General features: G+C 41.8%; 1 protein-coding gene across 2 annotated transcripts in view; it reads right to left on the reverse strand.

Annotated features, from left to right (window-relative positions):
• LOC139708041 (fibroblast growth factor 8b-like) overlaps window positions 1–25,615 on the reverse strand; it is a 70,009-nt gene that overhangs the window by 26,563 nt on the left and 17,831 nt on the right. The window contains exons 1-3 of one of the 2 annotated variants that reach the window (XM_071620028.1): window positions 19,472–19,547; window positions 7,097–7,133; window positions 4,393–4,549 (exon numbers count right to left, since the gene is read on the reverse strand). In XM_071620028.1, coding sequence (XP_071476129.1) covers window positions 4,393–4,549; window positions 7,097–7,133; window positions 19,472–19,494 — 217 coding nt within the window. In that variant the 5' untranslated portion in view covers window positions 19,495–19,547. Of the gene's footprint in view, window positions 1–4,392; window positions 4,550–7,096; window positions 7,134–19,471; window positions 19,548–25,615 lie in introns of those variants that run through there. The other variant, XM_071620029.1, reaches the window with a different exon arrangement.

The following is a 25,615-nucleotide window of genomic DNA, read 5'->3' on the forward strand; positions in this document are numbered from 1 at the left end:
TCGGCGAGATGTTATACGGTTAAAAGAGATCAACTTAGGAAATTTATGCAGGCAGTTCAGAAACTGCAAACAAATCAGATGAAATAAGGTGACTACAATTCATCGTCTAAAGTTAATAAAGTTTGATGATCCTCTGTCGAGAGAATAACATTCCTCGTAAACGGTATGAACAAAGAAACATGAGGGGAAGTTATCGACGTTGGGAGGAAAAATATTGAAAGGTCGAAGAGATATCAGCATTTGGAGGAAAACATATTGAAAGGTCGACGTTCATCACATAATAGTTTGGAGTATATATAGTGGGATGGGATTTTTTAGCGCGTGTGGGCTCCCAGCTACGAACAAACCTGCCAACATTTCAAGCCGCCAATCATTGAAACTTCACATGCACTTCCACATTGCGTCGTAAACTCACTTCAACTGCGCCAGTGGGCTCAAAAACACGGAAGGGCACTAATTAAGTCTTCATTAGCCGGGCATTCCCAAGACGCAACCGTACACACGCGATTCCTGGGCCAGATCCGAAGGTGGCTCGATCTGGGCGAGCAAGGAGGAGGGGGCATTTACCCGGGACAGACAAAGATTGAAGGAGATTGCTTCGAACTGAGAAGGGTGGAGTTATGGAAAAGGGGTATAGCCTGCTTTCCACAATGTTGGCTGCTATTCCTGCATCTCATGACGGATGTTCATCTAGCGTATCGAATTAATAAACAAACAATCATTTCGAGAAAAAACAACAACAAACAAACATATCAATCAAAAAACAAACAAACAAACGTATTCGCACAACAGAGCCGCCTGGAGATGCTTGATAAGATTTTCCAATCTCATACGTACCCCAACGGAGCTAACGAGTTTTGCAAGCCTAAACGAGAAGTATAGATGTCAACGCCTGGAGGCTAGACTAACAACGTGAACGACAGTGATAGTGGCTGGGGCCTATATTAAAGGTGCACTCTGTCAGATATTTCCAGTTTATTCGCTTGTTTGCACATTTTCATTTCTCAATGTGCGCAACTGAACAAAGAGAAATCGTTAATAGAGAATTGAAACTACAAGAGGAACCAAGGTGATAACCAAAAACACACGACTTCAGGAACACTTTAATTTCATTTTTTTTTTTTAGTATCAAGGTTGTGAGATTGGGATAAAAAGGAATAAGGTGAGGATATATGAAGGAGATGATCAGAGAACACGCTGTGGAGAATGTCGTCAATGATACACATCGATTTTAGGCTGGGGGTCAATGCCCTGCCAAAGATGCAGATACAATCGAGCACGTCACAAACGAGATGCAACCCAATATTTGACGCTGCCGCTTCAGCGCCACCACTTTCCCCTTTCGCGGTTTTCTTGGGTTTTATTTCGTCATACCGAGTGCTCAAAATTTTCATTCATTTCCTGCTGCAGAGAGAGAGAGCATCGCAATTCGTTCACTACCACGTGTGTCCCCCTCCCCATTTCCTCGCACCCCCACCTTTCCTCCATGTTTAGTGCACCATTGGTTGGGTAATTGCTGAAACCCCCGAGCCACTGAGGCAAAACACGACGCTTCGATTACAGGATTAGTCTAGGCTGAAACAAGTCAAGATTCTCCACATTTTGAAGCAATACATGTCAAGTTTATGAAGCAAATTCTGCGAATCCCTGGTTCTGATCCAGAAATATATCATGTAAACCATTCACAAACGTATTCTGCAGGTGGTGCTGTCGACTTCTCAGAGATCTTAACCATCGTTGCGGAACGTTGTTGGAGTCCTCATCAAAATTAGTTCAACGTGTCTGCAAAAAGTGACTCAGCAAGTAGACATCAGAGCACTTAAATAATAAACACATAATAATGCTTAAACTTTCGGCAGATTCATCTCTCGCCGACTGGAGAGAAATTCAAATCATATGAAGCGAACTTGTACGAAACTTTCATTCCAAGTCGTTAAAACCCAGGAGGCAAAGCTACCTCCTCCAAATGCGATGTCTTTGTAATTAGGAGCGTTTAGATAGTTCTCACTACTACACAATCTTATTTCTATATCGAATATATTCTGGGCGTGAGGCTGACAAATTTGAGGGGTATATTTTTGGATACCCTTAGAGAAGAAATCATCACCATACATCACTAGTACTCTGCAACATCCCGTCTCATTCGAATGTTTAAAATCAAATGATTAAACCCTTCAAAGCCACAATCAAGAATGTCTCGTTCAAAACCGATTAAAGTTTAAGACAGCGATCTAGAGGGATTTTACGCTAGCTGATGGAATAAAACAGGTCTTACCGTTGGCACAACGTAAATTCGACACTTTCACACTTCTTATGATAGGTGAAGAAGGCAATTACCTTCAGGACAATAAAGAAAGAGCAACCAAAGTGTGCAAAGAAAAAAAGCCAGGGATCTCTAGCCGCTTTGAGGGAACTTGCTGACAGACAAATGGCGACACGTTGCCTCGCGTATCCACCGACTGTTCAGGTATTCGCCTCATCCACCCCCATCGCTCTCCAAGCCTTCGTTGAGGGGGGCACACTAATACCCAGTTCAATTCACAACATTTCATAAGGCAGTCACGTAAGGCAACTCCTAGCTTGCCCGTCACCCCTCGTGCCATCGTCAACCATGAGAAAAACAACAACATCAACATCATCATCGAATAGCAAAGAATATCCATAGAAGAAGAGACATTATTGCAAGTGTGTGTGGAAAGGTGGGTGACAAAATTTCACCTCCGGCAATTTGTGACATATTTCTCCTTCCCCCAGTCAGACTATCCTGACTCACGATTAAAGTTAACTCCTCACAAAAAGAACTCGACATTATGTTCACCGTGTATAATTCTCATAGAGACGCATTATTGATTATAGCGTCAAACAACGTTCAGTGTGAAATGCAGCAAATTTGACTGAATAGGTTCGTAAATCTCCCAAAGAAACCAAATCGAGCAAAAGATAAAAACACACCCAACTCCTACTTCCTACATATCAATCCCTCGTTAGATCTCACTGAAAAGAAAAATGTTCCCATTAGCTGAATTCATAGAAGTCATCTTTAGATCTGGGTTTTAAGAGTTGCTCTGTACAGTATAGTCATAGGGGTGATTATTCTTTTCAACAACTTTGTCTTCAGACTGTCAGACAAAACAGAGCTTGGCATTAAAATACGAATTTTACCATGACAGCATGGTGAAGTTATCAATCAATTGGTCTATGCTTTTGAGATTTCATATTGGCAAGTCAATTCCTTCTTCTTTTTGTTGTATGGTTGTGTGCATTTTTCCTCAGCGGGAATAAAGGTCTCAACTGCAATGACAAGCTGTCTCTTGGGAAGATACGACTTCCTTCTTCATGATTTGTCTTGCATTTTGTTAAGTAAAAATATGATTTTAAATATCTATATATATGTACATATCTTGGTATATTTGCCTAAATGAGCATCTTGGTACCTCTCAATTAACGTGCACATTGTAGCAACCGAGACAGAAACTACTGTGCATCATTTCCCTTGAGCTGTGGAGCGAGTTACAATGTCTGTTATATTCAGCACACCAACTATGATTACTTAAACAGCGCCCCTTGTGGGTGCATTTCCTCAAGTGGAAAGTAATGTGAAATGGCTGTAAGATTAAACACTGTGTGGAATACGAGCCAGTTATCGCCTTGATATTTTCAGGATGAGGTAAACCGAGCTTTTGAACCTTTACACATAATTAAAACATTGAATTTTTCTTTATCAAAAAGAAGATGACAAACTATCTTCTGGTACGATTGGCAGGTCACTGGTGTTAGATTTTAACCTTCAGTGTTTATAACTACCCCTCTAAACATGAAAAGAAAAGAAAAGAAGAAATGTTAGAGGTCTATAGGCGGGATGGATTTGGTAAAAGTCACTTTCCTAAACCACAGCAAACTATTGGTTGTCAAATTAATATTCTTTATCTTTAATGATTTTCTGTAATTCTCGCATAATTTAGTACTACAAAGGCAACAGTGTCTGCAACAAGACCAGCCTCTTTACAGGTGTGAAGCCCTATAATGCCACCACGATGTGAGAGAAAGCGTCTGTTTGAAGAGGAGGTGAAATGCTGCCCCAAGAGTTTGAATCACAGACCGGGCGTTCCTGCCACTTCTCCTCGCAAAAAAAAAAAGTCTTCTCGTATGGCCTGAAGTCGTGAAACATGCTGTCCTGATTTCATGGCTAAGTATAATGTAATGTGGCCAAAACTCATGAAGGGATAAAAAAACAACAACTCTCAGCTACCTTTATATAAGGTGCCCAGATCATTTGTCGCTCGAGAGTGCGTACTATTCATTAGATCACTAATGAGAACCAATGGTTGTCTGCGGGAACGATAAATTGAAGCTAAACGCAATAAAAATTTACAAGTGAAGACTGGAACTCACCATATGGGTCTTCGGGACCGGCTTTTGCTTCTATATTCCGACCTGGTATTCTGACATAAGATCCACTGTTTCTGCTGAATAATAGACGGATCCTGTTGGTCCCGGAGTATTCCGTGTCCGAAATTGACGAAGGGGGCATGGCTGCTTGCATAGATTTCTGCAGGAAAGAAGAAAGAGGAATGCAAGGGTTATTGTGGTTACTCGATTGTTAATTGGCAAAGAGCGTAGATAATTACAATTAAGTGTGACGGGTATGATTTGTGTGACAATAACTGATGGAAAAAAATACTCATCGTACATTTGAAAAAGGATTTCAGACTATTATTCATCTGCAATGCAATATACATTTTACGACTGACATTCAAATTTTGGTACGACAGTCCCATGCACTTTGCAATAATGTTAAATTGATACAGAAATTATACACCAAAAAGCAATGCGACACAGAATAACATGTCATGGAAAGTTGTGCAAGTGTGTATAGTCATTGCATTAATTTGATAATCGATATGTCCCTTGACAGTGGTTAATCCAGTTAGCTTCTAATCACTACAAACGTGTTTGGATGAAGCACATGATGTAATATCGGCTGAATAAACAGACAATAATTGTTCGTGAGAGCAATACCCGGCGAGAACCCCGCCTCCCATCAATAATGCTTTCAATTGACGTAATTTGCACTCCGTCAACTGATGCTGTTGTCTTGGCAACGCCAAATGAACACCGGAGGACGGCTGTCGTAAAATGGATCGGAAACACGACGGGTTCTTGTACAAGGTTACTTTTGGCACAGAGGTATTTGTCTGTGCGCGTGTGGGTCCATCCTCCTTTCCCCCTGAAAATCCGTCTTCTCACATCTTGCTAACCGCTCTTGTGTGCTTAACGTTATATAATGGAAGAACTTTCTTTCCCCGGGGGTATTTCGTTTATACAAGAGATCTCGCTGCCGAAAGCAAATCAAAATAGGTTGCCGAGCTCTTGACTGGACTAATCAACATCCCAACTACATGGGTAAACATCTTCTCCCGTGAGGCAGGCGCAAATACACCGACAACCCACTGAATAGTTCACATCGGAAATTAAGTCGACAGACACTCATTCATATGAAGCGAGGCGCGGGGGAAAGTTTAACGGGGGCTAAGGGGAGATAGTCCCCATAACAGATATGGGGAGACAAGTGCACGTTTCTAAAACCGATTACAGACAGACAGACAGACAGACATACAGACAGACAGAGAAAGAGACAGGGAGAGAGACTGAGGGAGAGAGAGGAGAAAAAAGTGGGGAGAGTGCAAACGAAAGGCGAAACGACGCAAGGGGAAAATGGATAAGGCAGAGGTTGAGAAAGGACATCTACGAAACTGACATTGAGCAACATCATCAATGATAAAGAAAAGAGTACTCTCTTGCAATTTGTATGTATTTCATGAGTACTCTCGTGAAACTTAATTAATTACAGCCTGAAGTCTGAAATCAGAACTGAATGAGACAGCTAATGATCCTTTTAACATCATAATCACTGCTTGTTAACGTGTTGCTCGTTCAGTAAAGCAATGGCTACTGCAAAACAAGCATGCGAGGAAAAGGAACAAATAAGATTTTTTTTCTTTCCTTTTCTGAAGATACAAGACTCACTCCTAACGCATGAATAGTTGTGTCTTAATGGAAGCACTAGTCTGGTCATTCATCTTTGGTTGAGGTGAAACGCATCAAGAGCCAGTTAAGCGGCTTCTATCAATTACTAGACTGTCCCAAAGAAAAGCAAAGCACAAGTATTATACCTCGAATATCTCGCCTGAGAAAATTACCTCGTATATTGCCATTCTTGGCTGGGTCAGTTACAAACAGCACTGTGAAAGTGAAGGGCATGTCGGATGATTGGGGGGGGGGGGGAGCCGAACCAGGGAGGTATCACACACCTTCATACGATTTCGGTCTATTCAGGGAGGTGAGAGGAAATAGTCTTCTGGTCTATTCGAACGCTGTGCGGGGACAGCAATGCATCATGGGATAGGAGCATCAGTGGTGGGAGTGGGATGGTGTGACTCGTGTGCCAGCCACGTTTCGACCTACCGGTTACCACGCGAGTGCCGAAGCTTATCTCGTGAGTCGGTTCCCACTAGGGGAATCACCGCTCTCAGGTCTGTAATCGTTCCCAAATCCCCCCGCCCCTCTCCGAGATCTGATCGGCTGTCATCTATCTCTGCTCTCCCCGGGTGTCACGGTCCGTGAGGGACCAGTTAGGACCAGTGCTCCACTGCGGCGGGGTTTAGCAACCCGAGAGGGATGCCCCACTTTGGATGAGGCAGAGAAGCACGAGAGGCGAAGGATGGAGATAGAGAAGGGGGAGAGGAAGAGGAAAAAAAGAGAGTTGGAGAGAGATAGGGAGAGACTAGGGAAGAAGAGTATCGCAAACATCATAGGCATTCATCGGCTTGGCATCCCGAGAGAATATCTAACAACACTGCGAATCACATCACAGCTGATGTTAGAGCAACAGCCAGCTTAATGTAGCCGCCTATACCCTCCGGCATAATAACTTCCAACGGATCCCATATCACGCTACGGGTGTCGGCCCCTTTAGGAAAACATCACTAAAGAGATACAAGAGAAGTAGTGGAGGCATACGTACTGTGGGTACTTGCAACATCCTAACGTAGAATACGCCAACACGAATTCTAACTCTTAATAATTTTCCACTCACCTGAATGCTGAAACACCAGAGCAGGAACTGTAACAATCTGAGGAGATGAGAAAAGAAAATGACGATTATTATTGAAAAGAAATGAGGATGGCGATCATATCTGCAATGTCTTTGAAGAATGCATTTTAGAGGGGGAGGGGGAGTCTACATGATAGGAAAATGACTACCTCCCCCTTTCCACCCCCCCCCCATCCCTTCCCACCAGCCACGTGCGGAACTCGCTTTGATTGAGCCGATGTCATCACATGGTAGCGAGAATAGCATTCTCTAGCGATGAAAGGAGAACGGTGGGTTGGTAGAGAGGGGGAGAGAGGGAACAGAAGTGAATTGAGAAGCCTGTAGTTCGAAGACAGGAGGGGCGGCACGATTATCGGGGTGGATCAGGGTGTAAGAAAAAACATACGAACGGGTTGCTTACATGGTTGTAGTGATTTGTCGTACTTGCATCGCTGCACAGTGAAGCGCAGGCAACGCTGCGTTCAGGTGATTGAGGTTATTCCGAGTTATGGCGCGAAATGTTGTCGGCAGCCGCGGTAGAGGGGCATCAGAGGGCTTCTGGTGGCAAGCAAAGGCGACCGATCTGTGCACAGTCCGCGAACCCGACTGAGCAGGCATGGACAAAGAGCATGGATAATAGCCCAAATATTTGCATACGCGCGGCTTTTGAATGTCATATCATACAAGTTCTCAAGTGTCCGCCAGCCGATAAATCATAATTGTAATTCGTTCTCACGTGGGAACTTCCCCTCCCCCCAAAGCCGCTGACGAGGGGGATACCGTCCGGTGAAAATCGCGGGCGGTTGCAAATCCGGAAAGCGCGTCGCGACGTCCGGTCGGCTGGCAGAAAGAAGTCCACCAAGAGTATCGATATCTGATCAGAAATCACGACACAAATCTTCCCAGCGGGTCATGGCTGTGGACTTTTTTTCCAACTATCACATCCATGGCTTCGAGTGCGAAAAAAAAATTGTAAATCGCAGAAGACGTGGGCGACTGTTTTGTAACAGTGATTATTCCCTCATGCTCAGGAAGATATGAACACGATCATGATTACGTGAATGCTTCGTGGACGGTGATCAGACAACTCGTATCCGCGAGTGGCGCTCCTCCTTTATAGGAGTCAGGAGTGGAGTGCTGCGATGAGTAAGCCCCGCTGGCAGCATTCACTGCCGAGCATGTGGTGCAACTCTAAACATGTGTCCGCGGCTCTCTCTCTCTCCTCCCAGCCCGGATAGGCAAGGAAGTGCTTGGACAACCATAGACATCATTATAAATGAGACAGCAGCGTTCCGGCGAGGTTTTCACCCATCGCGAGCCGAGGAGGACCGCCCCTATGGGGGTGGGTACCAGAAAGCTACTCAACCGTTCCCAGCCAGCTCGGCAACATCAAGCTTATTCATGCATGAGTGTAACACTGGCGGAATGAAATTAGCTCATCACTCATTCACAACCCGTCAAGTCAAGAGCTACTCGCCGGATCCCCCGCCAATTAGGGGCGTTTGTGATGCACTCATTTTCATCCCAAACCACTTGCCTCTCGAATTCATCGCGCAACGGGGGAGGGCAGTAAGAAAACTTCACCTCAATCTCCACATATTCCTTCATCTCTTCTTTCTCCCTCCACCCCCCCCCCTCTCTCTCTCTCTCTCTCTTCTCTCGTACTTTTACACGGTTTTTGATCGCCAGTTTGCTTCCACGATCTCTCTGGCGGAAAATCGTTTACAAGTGTTTGCTCACAATAGCATTATGCAGCTAGAGGAGGCGCTAAATATTGTCATTGTAGCTCCATGAATCGGATCAGGAGGGTTCGTCGGAGGGGGGACACGGAAGGGTAATCAAGGGTTTCATGCTACAAGAGTATAACAGTCGCATGACGTCAGATATTCTTCCACATGCTTTTTTTTCGCACATCTTATCCTTTGCCTCCCTGATGATAATTTCCATAAATTCAATACATGACACATAAGTGTTGCGATAAGTAATGGGCTAACTCTCAGTGTAACGGACGCCCAGACTTAGGGGATAAACATCAGCACGCACTCGGACACACACTATACATGCGCACAAATCGATCCCCACCGCAGGAGGGAGGTCATTTTACAACCTCTCCCGAAATCCGCTCATCAACCATTAGCGACTGTCGCACAATTAAAAACTTGATTAGGACGTATAACACTGCCAATATAACCAAAGTGGATGTTTCGAGATACGACAGACCTCTCTATCAAGTATGGAAATCGATGACAATCTTCATTAAGTTGGACAAAATCCATCCACAGTGACATTGGTTAAGATTAACAGACACAATGTCATGCCGAGTATATGACTCTCTCAATTAAGTACCAATATACACACACCTGCCGTGAACTCGAGTGTCGCTGAATTCCGCTAATTGGGATGTGCAGTTCGGTTATGAGTGCATTAACAGCGTTCCAAAATCCCTCTTTAGTTCCCCTCTTCTTGCATTTTTTTACCCCTCTACCCTTGTGTCAGCGCTAAAAGGTTCCATCCAAGACCGGGTTGGATCTTCTCGGATACGTGTTTCATCGACCCATCGGAAATCGCTCGCAAACTTGTATAGACAGTTCGGGCCTGGACTTTGCCATGACTCTTTTTTTTTCTGCCATCCACATGGCTTTACTTCCTCTCTGCCAACCCGCTAAGCTAACACAGGGCCGGATAAAGAATATTTTAAGGGAAGGGGGATGCCAACGCGCAGGCAGGGTATGCGGTTCTGTTGTAAGGCAGCAGGGAAAAAAAAAATCACCCCTCTTGTTGTTTAGAGGATTTTTTTTCACACTCCCCCTAAGGAGTTTTATCTATAACTGCTCTTTGCGTCTCCACAGGAAAAGCTAGAAAATGTCATGCCCATGGTGAAAGGAACCGAGTTGTAGGAACCTTCCAACGTGCAACATCATGGATACCTGCTGTTAACCTGCAAGTCCTCTTGCCCATATCATACAGGACACGATATAAGTACTGTGGGAAAGCGGCCAACCTAGACATTATAGAACACCAGGAGTGAATAAATGAGTTATGAATATTCATTTAAAATCATCTAAAACCCGTTAACTTTGCTTAGTGAGTGGTCTTTTAATCACAATGGCGTCTTCGGTATTAAGATATACAACATTAAATAATTATAAGTTAAAGACAGAGTCCCGAGTCATACAGACAGTTTTTTTTTTCAATTATCATCCGTAACAATAATCTTAAAGATTGAAGCTGTTGATGCATTTTGAATTGGGAGGTGCATTTTTGAATAACACATAATCTCGCAACAACAAAAAATGATAGAAATGATGGATGAATTGTGGTGATAATTTTATTCCTTCTCTATGATCAGCAATTCAACATTTCCATCAGACAAGAAAGGTACAAGAAAACGTATTTTTGGATGAGACATTAAAGAATCACAAAGCGAGTGTCCGTGATGATGAAATTTGATCTCTAATCTGTCACAGCTTATATTTTGACATTCAAAGATTTCTTTGCAGGGAGATTTTCGTGAATGTTTGAAATTCAGATTCCAAGGGCATTAGCTGTTGAATGATTAATAGCTTCAACTGAATTAAAATACTCTACTACAAACTATTGATTTGCCTGAATACCGAAAGCCCTGAAATCTTCCAGAATAACCCAATCCAACATAAGACGGTTATTGATTGTACAATAACAAACGAACAGATAAATACATAGGATGAAAATGACAGAACAAAGTTTCATAATGACAGAAATACCAATGTACCTTATACGGACAATTCAGAGAATCTAAAAAGGTGCTATAGCAACTATAGCAGTATACAGTATTACAATGTGCCCAATCAAACGGGATATCTGATGAAATATCAAAATATAGTTACAACATGCTGGAGGTGTGTGTGTAGCGTGAAACTCTTAAAGTTGAGAACTTCCAAAATTGCTCACAATTGGCGAAAACGGTAATGGTAACTTTTCCATGCCATCACTTCACTGTATGAGCTTTTAGGCAGAGGCGCAGACTAACATCCTTCATAAGTAATGGATAGAAGGAATGCGACGTTAAAATAAAAAGAGACAAGCAAATGAAACATCAACAACAAAACAAAAACCCGCTAATCCCTCTATCGCAGGTATCACAGTCTACGATTGATAGGCGAGTAACATCCAGTATCTAAGTATAAATAGCTCCTTTTCTCTTTGGTTTGCGTTGTATATTTTCATTATCTCTCTCTCTCTCTCTCTTTCTCTCTCTCCGTCCGCGCAATTTACATCTGAGCAACTTTTGCCAATACTGTCGTGTTCTTTAAAAATATTGATATCATTACAGAGCTTCGTAATAAAAGTTTTGAGACACATCTTTCTTTTTTCTTTTTGTGGTCCCAATTCACGTTCAATTGACAGCATTGATATGATGGGAAATATACGAGGTGGAGGCATTCTTTTTCTCTGTGGCGGTATTGATAAATCGATCGGGTTGCAGATAAAAACAGCGATAGCTCGAAAAAAAAAAGAAGAAAGATTACTCAAGAAAATGTCACGAGTTTAAAGAGGATGGCGTCCAACAAGTCCAATGAATGGTTCAAACACTCAATGTATCGAATCTTTCTCGAATGTGAACAATGCCCCCTATTTAGTTATATGAAGGGTGTGTCATGTCATGTTGTGTGTATGCATCGTAAGGAAGAGTCCACAAAACAATCGCATAACGACCAAAGGTATATTTATATTTCATGTAAATAGTGTGCTATCAATATGTCTAGGGTCAAAATCACGACTTTTGGTTGTTCAAATTTTGCTAAAGGATCGCCTCTACATTTGTCCAGGAGTTGATTACATTTACGTTTAATGGTATTCGCTGATGACTGTGCCAGAGATAAAAAGACGTTGTTTGTAAACGTCAGAAACACACCCACTAACACAACTCATTAGTCCAAACGTGACAAGATACTGGGAATGTAGTGAATGAGCTTCGTTTTATTCAAGTATCCCCACTAAATATTGGAGTGTATGTCAATAAATCTGTTTTCGTTGAGATAAAGATGGAATTGTAACCTGCGATAAGGTGAGAGTAGGTGGTGTATTCTGTGTAGTGCTCTGCAGAGTGGACCCTTAAAGGAGACCTCCAGATGATTTTCAGACTTTTACATTTGAACAACTGTAAATTAGTTATACTGAATACATAGTTTCAGAATTCAAAGTGACTGGGTTGAGGAATAAGAATGTTTTCAAAATTTACAACAAATTGCAATGAACAAGGATGATGACATGGCAGCCTCACCATAAGAATGCATGAGTTGGGGCTCAAGGAAGCAGAAGAAAAGAAGAAGCCATGCATAGATTCTGCACAGGTGAACTTGTCAAGCACGTGGTATTGTAGTAATGGGATTACACTGCTACATTTCTGAAATATGTGAGGCTCCTACATATGTCATTAACACTGTTCAGTGTAATTTGCTTAAGATTTTTCAGAGTATTGTTTCTCTGCTCAAGTACCACAATAAATTCCACAAATCTATACATGGAGCTGTCGAGTTATGTACTACATTATGTGAAATTATGAAAATCGTCTGGAATGCCCCTTTAAAAAGAGATTCAAGATTCGACTCCCGCCGGTGGGCAGTTAGTGAGTACGAATATATGGCATGGCGCATGGTTATAATAGTGACCGGGTCATAAGGCAAAAAAAGTGTTATCAATGATGAAGCCACTAAAAGTTTACAAGATATTATAACATCTGATGCAGGGAATTCCATGCCCCTTTAAAACCGACAGTCGTGCGACTGAGAACAGTAATATATTCATAATAATATGTGAATTATCATTTTGGTTACAATTCATCCCACTTAACTTTGAATCTAGAATAATCAAGCTAATTCTCGCCGTCCAGCCTACACCTCACCTCCTCCTCCTCCTATTCCCCTTCCAGGTAACACAAACACACACATACATACATACATATACACACGCATACATACATGAATACATATATACATGAATACATACACAAGCACCAATAGCGAAACATGTCATGGCATACTAGTAGTTCAGAGACGTAATTCACGTTCAAGTTCTTTAAATAATGCGTAAAACACCTGATGTGATAAGATAGGAGATAAGATCTCATGACCCATTGTCGTTTGTGTATCATCATCCTGGAATGTGACATTTAAAGAGGTTGTTAAGGCGTATAAAATGTGGGTCACGAACGTAAGTTTAATGAAACACACTTGACTGCAAGAAAACGTGACGCGAATAGTACGGGAAATATGGACAGAAGTACCATGCGCAAGCAAAAAATGATGACACAAGTCGGAATCTTCAATTGACCAAAGATATATACTCTTATCAAAACTCCAAGAAGTCCCATGCATAACTTACATACCTCTTCGTGTATCATTAACCGAGACAATATTGACTCTCGAGTCAGACAGGAATATGTGTTTTCCTGGGCAATGGAATGGGGAACGAAAAGTATCGGACAAGGGGAAGCAACAACAACAGAGATTATACGCAGCACGTCGGGATGCTCGCCAATTACCTGCACCACTCTTTCGTCACGATTCGACCACGGTTTCGCTTCGCTGCTTCCGGAACAGAGTTTCTCTCCGCCCAAGTTCAATTTCGGGTGACGGCCTTACGTCACAATCAAATTACGACAGTCTCCGTAAAGAAAGACACCTATAGGCGCAAGCTAATGTGCATATATATATATATATATATATATATATATGTGTGTGTGTATACGTGTGTGGGTGCGTGTGTGTGACTGTGTGTCTATTTCTGTATGATTATGCGTAAACCGTCCCCCTTTTGCTTTACCGCTTTGAAAAGTGCCCGTGGTTATTCTTCAATAAACATCGGGTTAATGCAATATTTTGGGATGAGTGTTTTGTTAGTTAGCAGGTTTCGGCGCGGTCGCTGATTGTCATGGACGGGGAAACAAATATTAAAACAAGCGTTTGCTCGGCTAACACCTTAGAGCAAAGACTATTTACGCAAAAATACCGTGATTTGAGAGGGCCCTGATTGCATTTCCTGATGAATAAAAATATCATATCTCGAGCCTATTGTCACGGGCATACATAAGACTAAGAATGCTGTCTCTGTTTAATAAACGCATGTTTGCCCGCACCAAATATTAGCCATATCTCTTGCTCTCATTTTTTTTCCGTTACCCTTCTCTACCTATTTTCTTTCTCTCTCTCTCTGTCCGTCAGAGGGGCCAAAGTTCAGTCCTTTACAATATTTCGTGGTTTTCATGAAGAACTCTGGCACGTTTGACGGTTTCCGGGGAGATATATCCCTGGATACCGGAAATTCATTCTACGAGTGGTTTTAGACACTTTTAGCAGGACCATAAGAGTAAACTAACGATTTGTAACCATTAATACTTCATAAAACTATCGCTTATCGGTGATAGGAGGGATATCTGTTAGGACTTCGTTGATAAAAAGTCATGCAATGACAGCAATACTGCATATTTCAGATTTTCGTAAATTAATATCGCTGCACAATGATGATTGACACATTGACGCTTTATTGATCAACGCCAATCATAGTTTCCTTATCTGTCTGTAATCTTTACAGCTATTTTTTCTCTGTGTCTCTCTGTTTCTTTTGCACTTCTATGACACACTCCAGAAAGGAAGGTAAAGACCTGATTTGTCTGCGATTGTGTGCGGAACGAAGTATGCGTTACATTTTAGTCTCCCCCCCCCCCCTAAATAAATCGTAATCTTCTTGGATAGGAGTCGACTGCAACTGGAGCATTTCGCATCTCGGATGGTGCTGTGACTGGGAAATCGCCTTACAAGGACTCCAGTCAAGCTTCTTGCTTTGCTACCAATCGAGCAAGTACCCCTCTTTGAGCTCTGGGAAGCAGGGAATCCTGCCTTTATATGTGCAGAGCAAATTTACACAGACATGTTAGCCGAGCCATTTTCAAAAAACAACCAGAATCTCACTCGGTCATGTGGAGGGGAAAGAACCCTCGAGTTCTCCTATTTCATTCTCTCCATATGTATGTCATTCAATGTTGGAAGTGAAATCCTACCCAGCTGGCGGGTGGGTGGGTGGGGGAGGGGAATTGAATAAATATCAATATGGTACTTCAGAATGGTGCTTCCTCACACTGTTTCATTAAGGTGGAAAGTTGAATAGGACGAACTCTGCTCTCTGTTGTATTAAGGGTAGGAAAATCATTACCATAGCCTCATTCTCCTCGTCTTAACGCAGACCTTGCAGCTTTTACTGTGGGATGAGATATCTTGGCAACCTGTGTTAGTGATGAATGAATTGCTGAATGATTTCGCTTTCCTTCGCCTATCAGTCCTTCTTCAGCTCGCCCCGCTCATGGTGTTTAACCCTTATACCATCCTCAGTTTCCTCTTTCTTCAGCACAAGTGGTGACTTTGTCGGAAGCGATGGGTTAAAGTGGCATTGCCGTTTCACGGTATATACCGACGAAGGCATAAGGCGCTGGGATAGCAGGCAAGTGTAAGAGCAAGACCCCCTGAAAGCTCTCGCCCAAAGTATTAAAGATGGTGTGCCGTCAGTACATAGAGCTCTATGGTTAGAGCATTCAGCAGGACATGAATGCATAAGCTAACCATGGAGCTATATACAACACATGAGTAAATTATGACTCTGCACTACTGTCTGATAAATTATATGTGACAAATTCTGAAGTATTCCGGCATAAATAGTATTTAGTAACATTTCCGGCATTTCTAATACAATTGTATAATTCCCCCTTAAGTTTGCATTGGATTTCTTAACGTGAATAGTTCGAGTTTGAAGAACTCGTGTACTCATGGTACTAGAAAGGAGAACAATAAGTACCGTACTGACCTATAATCATAATGATATTGTTATTTCTTAAAAATTGTAGGCATTTAAGGAATGAATGATGTCTTATCAGGTAACAATTAAGTTGGCAGCACGAATTGATCTCACAAACTGTTAGAAGGACTGTTATCTCCAGCTAAAGTGGTTACATTTCAAACGTACTATACACAACACACGCGCATACAGCATACACGCCGCGCACTCAAACAAACAAACAAACAAACAAACAAGCAAATAAGCAGATAAGCAGGCAAAATATTTCCCACATATAAGAATTCTACCTTTAAACCGGACGACTCCATAATGGTAACGGCTGAGCTAGCAAAGAATCCTGTACTGTACTTATTTCAACACGTTTTAGTACTTCCCCCACACATGCTGGATTGTGTTAGCTGGGCATCTCGCTCTGTGCTGCACTGTCGTCGATAGCCGACTGGTGCAAATGATTTAATCACGAGGGATCGTTAAAACATCGTGACTAATGACAATTGTGACCCGAAAGAAAGAAGAAATGAGAGACTTAAGTCCTATGAGCCTGTTACTGCATTTTGTCAAACTTATCCTGTTACGACGTCAGCGTCGTCTGTTTATATATTTTGTTTTATTCTCTCCTCATCTCTCAATAATATAGATATATATCTGTCTGTCTGTCCGTCTGTTTGTCCTTTTCTGGCATATCCATGCGTGTATCAGAAACAGATAATCGCACGCAGCTGTTATGACACACACACACACACACACACACACACACACACACCCTCTCTCTCTTTCACTCTGTTCATGAGATATATAGAATTATATAAGCCATTGAATAGAATTATATGATATCTTCTGGGACAGCTTTAAATGCAAAATAAAACCTGACAAAACGACGGCAATGAAATCTTTCCTTGAAATGAAATAGTTTTGTCTGTTTAGTATACTGTTGTTGTTAGAACTTCAATTTTAGAGAAGATCTAATGGAGCATTATCACGCTCTGGGGTAGGTCTGGACTGTTTCACTCTATGAAAGCGTGAAACTGTCTCCGCCGAGAGCTGTACTTTTCCTCAAACCACACCCGAACTTCAATTATCTCTCATAGCTACCATCTCCACCATCAAACACGAGAACAGAACCACATCAACCGTTCTTTTTTTTTTATCCCCCACTTCACGGAGTCAAACCTGACGACCAATCGGGCCGAGCGCTTCGACTATCAAGTCCAAGCTTAATTGACACTTTGCTATATACGGGTACCTCGCTCTGGCTGCCCTTGCAAAGTACTCCTAACCGCCGAACGTGGCTTTGTCAGCTTACAACCAGGTTGCTGCACTACTACTAGGAAAGTCAAGTGCGCTCCCTTTGTCTGGGAGCCAATGTCAAGAGAAGAGGGAAAGAAAATGAAGCGCTAGGAAAGCTCTTCCCTTTTGATTTTCTCTCGTTTTTTGTATCTAATGGGGATTATACGTGCTCCTCCTGACATGGGCTTAATGAGTAGTGCGACAAGGAGACAATCCATTCCAATTAGGACCCATTGTGCAGGGATAACGCGGAAGAGCGTGGAAACATGGTCACTTCAACGGACGAGTGGGTGTTCGAGGGGTGATTCATGTCCCGCCTGATAACATCAACGTTGGGAATGGGGGGCAAAGGGAAGAAGGAGGGGTAAAGAACCAACGAACAGACGGACCGAGCATGAAGAAAAATTCACCTGTCTTCATGAGTCTGTTATATTGTCCTTGTCAAGCTACATGACCTTTCACAGCTTACTGTTATTTCAACTATATATAATCATTTAAGACATTAGATTATTTTGATAGGGTTTATAATCTCATCGTTTCAAACAAATAAGAGAATCATGTGATATTGCAAAAAAAATAGTGATTTTTAAGTGGTATTTTCTTCCCTTTGATGAAAGTCTGCATCAGACACTTCGTAAAATCTCTGCCTCAGTATTATAGCATACAGAATCCTACAGTGGGGTACAAGTGCTTATCAAATGCTGGGAAATATATATGTGTAATACTACTGCTACTTTTATCACGTACATGTATCTGTATTACAATGGACATCATTTATATTCAGTATTCAGTCTGCAGTTACGATAGGAGACGCTTTTGTTGAGATGTGAAGACAAAACTTTAGTCTACCGAACACATATGTTTTATAACAAAAACAATGGACATTAACGGATTACTTATTTCACCATCGACCGCGACTCTTTAAAAACTAATTTGACGAAAATCTTAGGAATGATTTGCATTTTATTTAGTTTTTATAGATAAACATAAACTGTTAGAAATGTATCATTTCGTCATGGAAACTTTTACACGACGATAAATAGTACAGTACTAACGTGTTGTATTCTGAGGCAAGCTCCATCATAGTACTGAATACCTGGAAACCGTCTGTGATGACATAAGTGCATGTCATCATAGTTTCTCTCCGCCAAAAGAGCCGAGGGAATAGGGTCGTACATGATCAATGTTACGCTGTAACACCCTACTAAGCTGAAGAGAGATCTGGGAGATCTCGTTCTTGATTGCATAAGCTGGGGGAATGCTCCTACGCAAGTGGCTCAGCTACCTTGAGTGCTAAACTTTTTTTCCTGATAATAACTGCTGATTAACCGTCGGGTGCCGAATAGCGTCGACGAAATAAGAAGAGATAAAATCTGGCCGTCCGAAAAAAACATGAAATTTGCCAAGGGGGTTTAATCCAGTGCCTTCGGTTAGCATTATCACATTAATACAACGATATGCTTATGCATGATAATGGAAACTCATGCATCATAGCTATTTCAGTATGGATTTTTACACCCAAACTCTTCATTTACATTAAGCTTATCCTTCTCGATTGTATTGAAATGAGTTGCTGTATGATTGGTGATGATAAACCAAAGGACTGCAATGGTTCCAATAATGACGACAGATATATCTCTGATAATAATTATATAGGATTTAATTGCCCCTTAATTCTTTAAAATTTCATGACAGCGAAGGAAACATACATAAATATGTCTACATGGTGTTGTTTGCCGTTGACATTATGTGCCGATTCACACGGATATTTCTTCAATTGTTGCCGGATAATTTCGGGGTTTTTTTACGTATTCTCTGGCAAGAGACAGCAAACAACAATACGACTTGGACATATAATGACTATCCTCGCATAAATGAACAGTTTCAAATACAGACAACGTCTTTACCTGAAACATAAGCAAGAACATGAAGTGTGTATACCGATTAGGGTAATGAGCAGCTGCGGATAGCAAAATAAAAACAGGGTGCAGCACAACAAATCTGATGCTCATCATACAAAAGATCAAAGATGTTGAAAAAAATAGGCAAACCAATCTATTACGAACATAATACACTTTGGCAATTCAAAGAGCATATTCGGGAAGAGTGTCGACCTGATATTGGCATGATTGTAGAGATTTGGCACGATATTAATGCCAAGGGCCAACTTTGGATGGATAGGAGATCGGAGTGTTGAGAACTCCTTTACTGGATGTTGTACAATTGCGCCACAAGATGACATATAGATGATGATGAGATACTCACGTGGGAAGTGTAAAGATCCTCATTGTGCGCCATGTTACAGCAGGCCCTACAAGAAGGCAAGATGCTTGGGTAGCTGGTCTAGTACTCCATTCAGCCAGAATAACTACCCAGCCAGGAATCTATACGGACGAGCACGACCTGATGCGACGAAAACGCATTAACACAACCTAGAATCAAGTTGTGCTTTAAGGAACAATTTTGATCTTTTCCCCCTTTTGCTGTATTAATATCCACTCTCTTCAATTCTGTAGACAAGACAAGCATGTATCCAAGTAGGGGGCGTTGAAGTAGCGCACAGCTGCCGTTGGAAAAAGGCTGATGATCAAAACGCGTGAGTTGGACGATGAGTTTAGACGAGATTAGCTAATCGCCCCTTAGATGTGGCAGATATTGAACAATATCTCTTGCATCCTTGGAGAGCTAGAATCCCAAATTTCCAGGATAGAAATCATATGACGAAGTGATCCGTTCTCTCTCTCCCTCGCTCCTTTGCTGGTAGTTGAGATGAAGAAAACAGCAGCTGTTCAACTGCAGGATATCTGCTTCACCTGCCTGTAAATTTGAACCGAAAAAAAATCCAAGGTCTCACGAAAAAAGTCAGCCCAAATTCATTACTTTGCTGCTTGTTTTCTTGAAGCTACACGCAGTCCCGCTTGTATTCTGGTTCGCAAACGGGGCAGCTTGCAAATGAAGTTAATTCCAAGAGAGTCAAACCTTAGCTGAGGCGTTTAAGGTTGTCCTGCTAAGCAAATCAGGAACCTCGCGATACACATGGGGAGCCAGTGCCGAAAGAGGAAGACAGAAAAGGGAGAGGGTGAGAGATAAAGAGAGAGGGTGAGAGGAAGAATGAGTGGGGGCAATGATTGTTGAGCAGCAACTCCGTAGGAAAAGTAAATCCGAATGGAACCTTGCCAAGCATTCAATTCACAGGAAAAGGGGAGCAAACGGGCTGTTTTCCTGAAGAAATCAAGAAGAGCCTCCGATTGATACGTCCCAGTTACATGTGACGGGATCTGAGAATGAGCATCGAAAGGGAGGGAGACCCGTGGCCTGCGGATAGCGCTCCTGTGTATGGTCCTACCTCAGAGGAGACTGGCGATCGAATGGACCTTGGTCGCATTCGAAGACTTCCAAAGAATCGCGCGGAGCCAAGAAGTTCGATCTGGCAAAGTGTGGCGTAGACTCGGATATGGAGAGCTGCTGGGCGGTGAGGGGAATTGAAAGAAACGCAGAAAAGAAACCAGGGGCAGGGTATATCTTTTCATAGGCAAATTCAAATGGGGGGGGGGGGGGTAAGATTGAATTATTTATGCGGGGTAAGCGAGAGGTGGAGTGCAAATACGGTGCGACCTAATTGAATGAGCGTTGTTTGATGAGAAGGGGTGGGGCTTAGAGAATGAATCGGGCTTTGATTGGTTGATCATTCTTCAGCGCCAAACCTTTAAACAAGACAACTTTTAGGTATGCTGCCTGCAGGACGAGTCCTCTAACCTTCATACTCCTCCCCTCCCCGAAAGCTCGGTCGTGGTCGTTTCTCCCCGGATTATTATTAGAGCTGTAACGACTTGATATGATATGCATTTCAAGCGTAATAGCCTGGTTATCGCGCCGGCCATTCTGCTTGCAGACACTGCCCTCAAACAAAGATTGAATTATCACAAGAATGTGACGGCGTCCTGACGATTTTTTTTCTCCATTGGCGGAAGCGATGCGGGAAATTATCGCTGCAATATTTGTTAATCGATATGAACAGTTTGTCCTACAATGCACTCACCAGTTGGTCTATTGCGAATGCATTAATTCGACGATGTACCTCTGCTTTTGACTAGTAATGTACTACCCAGTGTGAAGTAAGACTGAAAGAGGGCAAACGTTGTGCACTTGCCTGGCTGGAACGGTGCAAGAAGCCGGTGATCTTAATACGAGGAGAAAATATCGGGGAGATCCAAATTACCAGTCACGCCGAGCGGGTAACTGTTTCATCAGCGCTCGCAACGATTAGCCCCCGTTTGACCCGAGACACATTAACCTGCTAGGGGGTTGCGATTAATGATGCAGCAATATGAGTTAGAATACCGCGACGGAGTCATGTTGCAGAGAACGATTAACAACATGGGCACTCATTTGCGATGTTTCAAATTAACCTTGGCTGTGACCTTCGTTTAAGAAACACGTTGTCCTAATGAAATCAACAACATTATGAAGATTAGAATAAGAAACTGCTAAATGAGCTGGCAAAACGAATTTTAAAAGAGATTTAATCCCAAAGCAACTGCACTTTGTTCGCTCTTGTCAATTACAGCAGGTTAACCTTCTAAATGGCCAATCATTAATTTAATGGAGTGAACATAGGAGAACATGACAGGTGAGGTAAAACCAAACAAATTCGATTTTCTTCGATTAATGGAAAGTTTAATAGCACCGCAACATCACAATCGTGTACACATTACCGTGCGGCTCGGCGAGACAGTGTTCTGTATTTTCAATAGCCCAGGCTGTTTGAGTGATTATGGTGAATATATACCATCTTTTATGAAGACATTGGAGAAATGACAGTGTATGAAGCAAGAATAACTACACATTTTTTCGCCTTATACTGGAGAGAGATAAACTCAAACTTTATAAAAAGTAAGCCTGTTATGAGCTCAGCTTTCTAAATCTATGTAATATTAAGATAAGTGTCAGTTAATGTCATGGTGAAGTTTTTTGTTTGTTTTTATCACGACTTGATTAGATATGAACAGCTCTAACGATACAGTTTACGCAAATTCACCCCCCCCCCCCCGCTTCATTAGATGTGAAAAGATCCAGCGTAACAAAAGTGTAATCGAGCAAAGCGTAAAAGAGTTCTTGTGAACCCTTGGCACATTTTGCCTTACTCACGGTGCGCCTTGAAGAAATACTTAACCAATTTGATAATGAGCTCATGTCGATTCGGGCAATAGGGGGCGATATTTCACAGCGGGTGGGCTGCACTTACGGGAGGAAGGGCGAATTTTGTTGTCATCAAAGCTTGCCCTTCGTGTCCTTGAGTGTCAAGAAAGCGAACCTGCTTAGTCTTGTCTGATGGGTCGGATAAACGGTAGAATTAGCAGAAAGCACTTGATGATCTTTAAGGTAGGCCAATGTTTGGGATAGCGGGAAAAGGAAGCGTAATTAAGGAAGGATGGCTGATAGGCAAGCATATCATGCCGGACGGAAGAACGGTGAGAGGCGAGGAGAAAGGCCGACAGTTGGGATAGCTGCAGACAAGGCATTGAAGAGGTGATGTGAGACAGGCGAAATAAAAAGACAAGAAAGGCAAGGGGGGGGGGGGGTTTCGTGGAGGGTTCTGCCTCGAATACGAGAATGTTTGTAGAGGTTGCCGTTACAGGTTTTGCAGATCAGGGCTCTGATATAGAATAGATTCTATTAATTGCATATTTTGACATTACATGTAAACATACGGCAAACCAAGTGATGAGCAAACATCCCAGAGCAACTCATGGATCGTCCTTCCGATGACAACAGGGTCCTAGGATATGCATTATATATGTATATACATGTCTGTGTGTGTGCGTGTGTGCGTGTGTGTGTGTGAGTGTGTGTCTTGAAGGTAATGTTTACCACTGGGAGCAGTGATTTTAAACATGTTCGAGTTATCACATTTGATACATATTTGTAAGTGTTGGTCAATCGTATCACAAAACATCCTATCATAATATTATAAAAAATTTGCAATAAAGCCTTAAGTATAAAGAAAAATCACTAATTTTTTCACTAAACCATAACTGTAATCTTATCATAACTATTGTTCACATGTTGTATATTAAACAATACTTGCCACTGATTATACTGATCAACTTTTTTACACTGATTGTTTCTATCCCTAACTCACATTTCAGAACTATTTTGAAGCACTAATGCTGGTGTTTTTTTATTTCATCTGCAAATGGTAAAGAATGCCTTAAACATTTTAGTATAAGCGCATGTCCTCTAAAAGGCTTTGACATTATACAACAGCATTGCCAACTACCCATTGCCACACCACGGTCAGAAGGGACAGGCTGTGTAAAATATACTTTTGAAAAAACGAAAATGCCGCGCAGGAAATCGAACCCATGAGATTTTTTTTTCATAGTCCAGAGTTTGAATTTATCTGCAGTGAAAATCCTGAGCTGGAGAGTTTTTTTTTTCCATGGGCTGCTAACCTTGCTCCCTGATTTAATGTTCACTTCCTAAACAGCCTATCTTATCAATTACATCAACGTAACTTCATATCACAAAGGGAGTGCGTATAGTCGAAAGCGATTTTTGAATGATCATCGAAAATTCGACAGGAAAAAAAAATCTAGCCACAAACGGATTACAAGCTATATGTACTATGTTGTAGCTCTCGTTCACACCCACGCGCAAGAATAAATTGTCACTGGACAAAGCAATTATATGTTTCAGTATATGTTTTGTGAGACAGCACCTTTATACTTACTATGTAGTATATAGAATTATTACTCTATAGGGAGTGGAGAACGCAATACGTAATTTGGTTTTCATGTTTACATGTTTAGCAAGGTATGTCTAATGAACTTCTTCTTGATTGTATTAACTTTAAGCATTATCTACAGTAGATTTGCTCGGGTGGAAGAAAGAAAAGCGAGAAAGAGACAGACAAAAGGACAGACATCCGTGACGGCATCGACTCACCGGACAAATAGATAACATAAAAATAAGTGACAAGTGTTCCTTTAGTTTACCATGCTGATTGGTCGACTGTGAACAACTTAAAGGGATGGTATAATTTTGGTTGAGATTGGGCTTCATGTTTCCAACTTTTTTGTGTGAGATGATGAAAAACCTCCTTTGAAGTATGAAAGAGCATAATACTCAGAGGCATTCAAAGTTTATTTGATGAAAAAAGGTTTTTAAATGGCTGAGATATCCAAAAACAAAGAGGTCCTAATAAAAGGTGAGACCCACCTCTTATTCGGACCACTTTGTTGTAACTTGTTTATAGATATCTCAGCCATTTCAAAACCGATTTTCTTCAAATAAACTCGGAATGCCTCTTGAGAATCGTATGCTCTTTCATATTTCATGAGTGGTTTCTAATTATCTCGCAAAGAGTTAAAATCTGAATCCCCACCTCAGCCAAAACTAACAAAAGTATACCATCCCTTTAATAGTATTCAATGGCTGAATAGGGTGCCTGCACATACTCACATCATGTTTTCTTCTGCCTGGGTACGCGGGCACTTTATTGTCTCTACCCCCACCCGTTTTTTCCAGCACATCTCATGTGCAAGTTCTGCAACTGTTAACAGGTATATGATGGGATTTTACCGACGATTATGCACATTCATTCTTCTTGAACAAGTAACCGCGGTCTCTTGGGGTTTGTAACCGGCATCAGCCGAAAGTGTTATCTAGCTTAGATGTAAAGGTAGAGGGGAAAGAAGGGCGCGTGGTCCAATCCACGTCGCACTTTACGAAAAAAAAAAACAAGAACAAGAAGACGACAAACCAATAAGCCACAGACGTTTAGGATCATTGCCAAAATACAAAATGTCCATGACCTGGGTTTTGATAAATACGCCTGGGAGACGAAGCGACTGTTGTTATCATTCGATGGACTGATACACCACTATCACATGACGGATAGAGCTTAACCAAACGATACCCCATAAGGAAAGGGCTTGGTTTTTGCTACATGACAGATATCCTTACACCACTCTTAATCGAATTTCTCTCTTTCATCTGAAAGGCCCCCATCTGACTTCACAAACGGACAACATTCATGCTGTCTTTTGTGGCGTTAACGCTCTTTATCAAAGATCACACGATGCAATCATATATCGTAGATCGATATATCGCTGGCCCCTGCATGCACCCAGTCTCAACTATTATTTTGTTTTGTACGGTACCTGCTGTGCTTGAGCTGCGGCCGACCCTTTGAGGCATTATCTGTGAACGTCGCCGTCCTGCTCGAAATTCACAGTGTCGCTGAAAGTATGTGACTCGTAAGTGATCATACCATTCAAATAGGTCCTAACCCCATTATGTACTTTATACATCAACAGTTTAAATATCTGGAACCAAAGTCATAACGTCCACTATTTTACCTATTTTATTTTAATGTACTAGTAATAGATTTCGATACTTAATTCG

This window comes from Diadema antillarum, unplaced genomic scaffold (assembly GCF_040938485.1).
Source record: "Diadema antillarum isolate AM-2024a unplaced genomic scaffold, OU_Dant_1.0 seq00001295_RagTag, whole genome shotgun sequence".
In the NCBI taxonomy this organism is placed as follows: Eukaryota; Metazoa; Echinodermata; class Echinoidea; order Diadematoida; family Diadematidae; genus Diadema; species Diadema antillarum.